Source organism: Helianthus annuus, chromosome 5 (genome assembly GCF_002127325.2).
Source record: "Helianthus annuus cultivar XRQ/B chromosome 5, HanXRQr2.0-SUNRISE, whole genome shotgun sequence".
Classification (NCBI taxonomy): Eukaryota; Viridiplantae; Streptophyta; class Magnoliopsida; order Asterales; family Asteraceae; genus Helianthus; species Helianthus annuus.
The window spans coordinates 48,075,232-48,081,897 of record NC_035437.2 but is presented as its reverse complement, the minus strand read 5'-3'; the positions used below and the strand labels follow the sequence as shown (position 1 = coordinate 48,081,897).

At 38.0% G+C, this 6,666-nt stretch overlaps 2 protein-coding genes across 2 annotated transcripts; both read right to left on the bottom strand.

The window, feature by feature from the left end:
* Nucleotides 1-1,617: 1,617 nt before the first annotated feature.
* Nucleotides 1,618-2,232, bottom strand: LOC110943283. Its single transcript, XM_022185029.1, has 2 exons — nucleotides 2,205-2,232; nucleotides 1,618-2,111 (listed from the first exon to the last, which is right to left on the bottom strand). Exons 1-2 carry the CDS (start codon nucleotides 2,230-2,232, stop codon nucleotides 1,618-1,620), a joined length of 522 nt encoding a protein of 173 aa, XP_022040721.1.
* A 1,796-nt stretch (nucleotides 2,233-4,028) lies between these two features.
* Nucleotides 4,029-6,221, bottom strand: LOC110940717 (aminoacyl tRNA synthase complex-interacting multifunctional protein 1). Its single transcript, XM_022182276.2, has 2 exons — nucleotides 6,068-6,221; nucleotides 4,029-5,086 (listed from the first exon to the last, which is right to left on the bottom strand). The coding sequence occupies exon 2, from the start codon at nucleotides 5,061-5,063 to the stop codon at nucleotides 4,224-4,226; it is 840 nt and encodes a 279-aa protein (XP_022037968.1). The 5' UTR covers nucleotides 5,064-5,086; nucleotides 6,068-6,221; the 3' UTR covers nucleotides 4,029-4,223.
* Between the last annotated feature and the right edge of the window lie 445 nt (nucleotides 6,222-6,666).

Below are 6,666 nucleotides of genomic sequence, written 5' to 3'. Positions count from 1 at the left end.
TTGACGATGTGTTTTACCAGTTACAGGTTAATTCACAACGTGTTATAACAGTTTATGTTTTAGGAAGGAGATGTACTTGTAATTATTGATGTTGTGTTTTACCAGTTACATGTTAATTCACCATGTGTTATACCAGTTATGATTCACGAATGACATGTCTTTTGTGGTTTCTTGACGTTGTGTTTTATAATTTTTGGGTTTCTTCGTGGTGTGTTATATTGTAAACACACCATACAAGTTAAATGACGTTGTGTTATATTGTATGATTCACGATATGTTTTCTTAAGTTTCTTCACGATGTGTTATATATATTGTATGATTCACGATGTGTTTTCTTGACTTTGTGTTTCTTCATGAAGGAGAGAGAGAGAGAGACTCGGAAGAAATGTGGGGTGGTTTATGATTGTGGTTTTTTCCTTATTTAAAACAAGCTAAATGACACATGTACCCCTAATTAATTTTAATCATCCTATTTTTAAGACATATTACCAAATTGCCACTAAGATGATCTCAACCATCAAACACACTCATCCAATGGTCAAGATCACTTCCTACACTTTGTAGGAAAAACACACTTTGTAGAGAAACCACCACGAGTTGTGAGAACCATTAGAACTCCTACTTCGTGTGCGAGTTGGGCTCTATTTTTTTTGCATAAACGTAGCTGAAAATATTATAAACACATCTGTAAAAAAACAAAAATAAAATGTCAAGTCAGTAGTTTTGCCTGATGTAAGTTTTGTTTACGCACTAATGTAAATTTTGTTATGACGATGAATTTTTTTTACACCTCATGTAAATTTGTGCATGCAGCATTTTTTTTTTTAATTTTGCTGAAACAAGTGATTTTTTTAAGATCTTTTAGAAAAAAAATTGGAAAAACCTTTTGGAAGGCCTAGTTCTCATGGTTCTCACAACTCAATATGGTTCTCATTTTATCCTAACCCTATATATAGAGAGAGAGCAATAAATGAGAAAATATGGTTACCGTTAATTAGGGCCAATGACAATCATTAGAGTTAATGATAATCAATATTGGCCAGTTATATATCAACTTGGGTTAAGGAAGATCCGTTAGGCTGGGTGGTGTGGTACAAAGCCCCTAGGGGCTTTATCGCGCCACATTATTGTCACATAGGCTCCATGTCACATAAGGGGCTTTAAAGCTCCTCCCTTTAACTTACATACAATGGTTTAAAGCCCACATTATAATTACCTAATTCTTATTATTTTTTAATTTGTATTTTTTTAATTTATATACCATTTTTATTTAAAACAAAATTAAAAAAAAAACAAAACTTCAATAAAATACATAAAAGATTACAAAGTGCTTAAAAATAAAAACTACAAAGTTACTTAAAAAACAACCAACTTAAAAATAAAATAAAAACCTACTAATAAACTACATATATTTTGCTCGGATTTTTGCCTTACGAACCTCTAAAATGACTCGGTCCGCTGGGAAAAGTCTTTCTCGAGAAACTTGATATCTTTCTCGATTTGTTTCGCCAATTTAAGTTCAAGTTCATTTTCCTTGATCGAGAGAAGCCGAGTGAGCCTATAGTCAAACTCGTCCAACCTTGATGGGCCATCCGATGGCGTTGAAGAGGAGGTGTCTCATGCTCGTGCCGCTGTCTTTCTTCTATCCCTACCCTTTGGTCGTGGCAGCTCTTGCGGTTCCTCGAAATGCAATTCATCCAACTCGTCGTTTAAGTTAATAGTGGTACGAACATCGAACTCTGATGGTTCGCTAGTCGTTGTTGATTTGGACCATTTTGGCATATGGGTCGTTGGGTTAAACGGTGGTACAAGATGCCCCTTTGGAGATTTGCGAAGAAGCTCCCACGAAAGTATCATCGTAAACGGATGCCTATGATACGATCTATATTCGTTGTGGGCGGCGATCATGATGTCCACGTCACTTGAACCGCTTCTTCTTGTGTGATTGTTGGCGTGGCTATTGTATATGTTGTTGAAGTTGTTAATCTTGGTGCATATTACGATCCACTTGTCCGAAAACGAATTGAACGTACGATATTCACCACGACCCAATGTGGCGAAAAAGTTCTCACATATACGCCTCCAAAAGACAACTATATGTTGGTTGGTTGCTATAATTTGAAAAAAAAATAACTAAAATTAGAAGCAACATAATAAAACTATATATATTTATAAAAAAGTTAATGGAGAAAAAAATTACAAACAATCGGATCTTCCCACAAATCGAGCCATGCTTGTGACAATGCAAGTTATTCAGTAGGCATCCACCTTGATCGTTTTCGGAGCATGTTTGACATTCTCGCTCTTCTTACAGTGCCTACTCGGTCGTCCACCTCTTGAGGAAGTGGGTTGGGTTCTAGGTATGTTTCGGGTTTCGGGTATGATTTGGGTTTGGGATATGGGCCATAGGTTTTGGGTTTGTGGAAAAAATGGTGATTGATTTGGTGCGGGATAGTATCAAAAAAAAAAAAGAACGGGAAGTGATGGTGGCGTTGTCGGATGAGGGGAGGTTAGGGTGGTAGGTGGCATCAGATAATACCCAATCTCACATGTTCGTGGGTCTCTCCGGTACTCTTCTTCTTGGTCGTTGTTTGCTAAATTACCCCAAAACGGATTGTTGGGATCCCACGTGTTTTGGTTGTTGGGAAACATTGTGTGTATTGGATAGCATGTATAAAAATTATGGATAATAGATGATAGAAATGGTATGGTTTGGGTAAAAATGGTAGAATATATATAGTGTGAATATTAAAAGAGTAAATTACGTTTTTAGCTCATGTGGTTATATCACTTTTACTATATTGGCCCAAAATAAGAATTTTTAACATATATGTCCCCATGGTTTATATAACTAACCATTTTGGCCCCCAAGTCTAGAGATCACGGGGGCCAAAATGGTTAGTTATAGAGACCATGGGGCTAAAATGGTTAGACTTAGGGGCCAAAATGGTTAGTTATAGAGACCATAGGGGTAGATATGTTAAAAGTTTTTATTTTAGGCTAATATAGTACAAGTGATATAAGCACAGGGGCCAAAAACGTAATTTACTCTATTTAAAATAAATGCAATTTTTTTAAATATAACCGTTGTCAACGGTTGAAATGCATAGGGCCCCACCAAAAAGAGACGTTAGCGCTCGTTAGTATGCCAACGGACCATCGACGCCCCCCCCCCCCACCCCTTTGGCGTCTAGGAAATGAGGGAGGGGCGCTATAGGGCGCCATTGAGGGTGATGTGGCGGGGGCGGTATAGGATACTAAGTGGTCTTAAAGTCAATGGTTGTCAATAAAGGTTATCGAAGGGACTTGGTAAATAAGATCTTGTGCCTCATTAACTCCACCTAACCCTATTCTTCCTATTCTTTTAGTGGTTTGAGTATATAAAAGAAAAACAAATTAGCTCAATCTCTTAACATTTTGTTAACATGTTAACGAAAATCCCTTTAATGCCCCTTAAAACAAGGAGGTCATAGTGTATTAGTGTGCAGTGCCAGTTAACATGCCATGTTACTGTTAACACCCAAGGTTTTAGGGTACACCCGAAGGCCTAAGAGCATTCACATCTCTTCCATCTTTTTACCCTATAATTTCATTAAAAACAAATACATTTTATCTACCCTTTCAATTAAATACTTTTTTTTTATACTTTTATCATTACCTTTTTCTCTTTACTTCAGTTACAAACACTTCAAAATATATTAATAAATTATAGAGGGTGAAGAATGTTCACTCAAATTTACAGATAAACACTAACATTTTATCTCTCCACTACTCACAACCACTTTCAACCATCTACAATCATTTTTCATAATATAAAAGGCTCCCTCACAAAATTTGGAGGAGGAATTGTGAATGCTCTAAGAACCAATTAGGCTCAATATTGGTCACTAATAGTTAATTAGAGTCGATATTGGTCTGATGGTTGGTTAGGACCCAATCATTACCCTTTTAGATCTAATTTGACCGAGGCTTAACATTGATACAAAGATGGTCCTGTGTTTTACTGTATTACATGTTTGGTCCTGAAATAACTAATAAAAAATATGTTGTATTGCATGTTTGATCCTGAAATAACTAACAACAGAGTATCCAGCTATGCTGAACAAACAAAAAACAACATAATTCAACTCGCGGTTAAAGAGTCAACCAGTCGGAAAACAAAACTTGACCCATCAAACAGCAATTATAAATAACATTAGCAATGAACTTTCATCCCTCGATGATCACGCTATATTTGCTTTCACCAAACTTTTACTCACCACCACACCAGCAGCAGTTGTCATTGAATGCGTGCCTCCTAAAGTAGCAACACAAGAATCAGTAGTCGCCAAATGTGGCTGCACTTGCTCCCATATCTTCTTCTTCGCAATCTGGTTAGGTGAAGCCGCTTCTGGAAGCGTCTCTTTCTCATCTTCGGTCCCAAACCATATCCTGTCACCCGGGAGAGCCCCCACGGGTGGCTCAAGTAGCTCAACGTTCTCATGAGAAGCATCAGAAGCAGCCATAAGCATTCCAGACGACTTCACCCCACGCATGTTTCTGGGCTTTAAGTTAGCCAGAACCACTACATGCTTGTCTTGTAAGTCATCAAGCGGGATGTATTTCACGAGCCCGCTACATATTATTCTTGGCTCGGGCTCACCAACGTCTATCTCTTCCACATAGAGCGAATCAGCCTCTTCATGTCTCCATGCTTTTAATATCTTCCCTACCCTTATGTCTAGTGTATTTGCCATATCTTTTATTTTCGTCATATCGACAACGTTCTCATCTGAGGAAGTTGTTGCGGGAGGAGAAGGATCCGCGGTTACATTTGATGATGTACAAAATGTTTTGATTGATTTCGATGCCACTTGTGATTTCTCTTTTGGGATGAATGAAGATATGGAAAGAGAAAGAGAGGGAATATTGCTATTCTTCTGTTGCCTGTTCGGTTTTGCTGCAGAGTAATAATTTGAGGGTAACGAAAGTAGTGGGCGAAGAGCAATGCCGCAATTGTAAGTTTGATTGCAATATGAAAGCAGACGTAATCCAGTGGTTATCGGAAGGCTGGCTGGCACCATTTTATGATTCTAAACCGAACTCTCTGTGGTTACAAAAAGAATATTAATAAAATTGCGCATTCATATTTAAAATATAGCTAGCAAACAGAATTTCATTTGACATCTGGTAGCAATTGCTGTGAAGATCTGTATCTTTCCCCTTGGGAAAGAACTCTAATTTATAAAACAAGAAAGCATGCACAGAACTACAGATATAAGGAGATGAGTATTAGCCTAATAGGCAAAACAGGCAATTTAGAGAATGGGCCATAACCAGTGTTTTGATACAGGTCGGGTTGGGTTAGCTGGGAACATCTTTTGTCCTAATTTTCAATAACCGGGTCGATTGTCTTTATGCCCTTATTATCATGCTATAGAGAGGTGTTCATAAGCCGCCAAAACCGTCCGAGCCGTCCAAACCGAAGAGAGTCGGCCGGTTTGAAATATGTACGGTTCGGTTTTAACGGTTTATGGTTTGGTTTAAGGTTTGGAACTTGGAACCGGCAGCCGTTTAGCATTTATTTTTTCTATTTTGTTTTACAAATATAAAGCTATGTTTTTTGAAAGAAATATTTTATCGTCTAGAACCGTCAAACCATGAACGAAACCGGCCGTTTCAGCAGACTAAACCATCCCAGCCGGTTCAGTTGGTATTTTTCCAAAACCATAGTTACTAGTTCAGCCCAAAATTTCCATGCCCAACCGGACCGTGACCAACCCTAACGCTATACAGCAAACGTAACACCTTATTGTATTTGGGAATACATTTAGCAGTAATATCTCAATTACTTCACATTTTCTTTGATTACTCCAATAATAAGCTTATAAATTTCGCATTTATCCCTTTAACAAAGGAATTAACCTTGAGTACATCCAATCTATCAATAGGTAGAAACCAGAAAGATAATATTAACCCTAGAGCATAGGCGCAAATGGGGAGGATGAGCAAAGACAATTGTAATTAGTATTATATAAACCCTAAAATTAACAAGCTACGGACAATGGTTTCAATTTTCAGATATTACCTCCAACAAGCAAGCAAGCAATCGAACGAGCCGGTACCGGTGACGGTGACGGCAGGAGAATGTGAGGGAGTGGTGGTTTTACGTTTGCTTCCGGTGTTTGTCTCGGCGGATTGATAAGCATACTCTTACGGGTACAATCGCAGAAGGCCCAACGTCCAGGCCCAAGAGGATTATTAAGAAGCCTGCTAGGCTGATGGGCAAGTCCAAGGAATCAACTGAAGTTGTATTCGCTTTTTTTTTAGTTCTACACGTTTATTTTTTATTGTTGCATTGCATGGTTGAGTTAGTTGCATTAGTTTAGAGTCATATGTACGGTGATAGTGGAAGTCATGGCTAAAAATAAGGATAGAACATGGTGTATATGCTTTCATGGGTATGGTGGACATGTAATCTCGTGCATATTTATATTTTTGTACTTTGCATTTGATAAATATCAGAAAATCGTGCCAAACTTGATCTTGTTCTCTTCTTAATTTTCTTTGGAGTGTAGCCTACTTACAGGCCTAACATTTCGTGCTTTTATCATCCTTACCATGCCTCCTCGCAAAGACCAATCCACAACCGATGACCTCAATCCTCTCAACGATCTGTGTGAGCAA

Coding starts and splice junctions, on each gene's coding strand:
- LOC110943283 (XM_022185029.1), bottom strand. CDS start 2,232: ATGGCTCGATTTGTGGGAAGATCCGATT. Junction 2,112..2,204: donor ATTTGTGGGAAGATCCGATT/GTTTGTAATTTT, acceptor TTCAAATTATAG/CAACCAACCAACATATAGTT.
- LOC110940717 (XM_022182276.2), bottom strand. CDS start 5,063: ATGGTGCCAGCCAGCCTTCCGATAACCACTGGATTACGTCTGCTTTCA.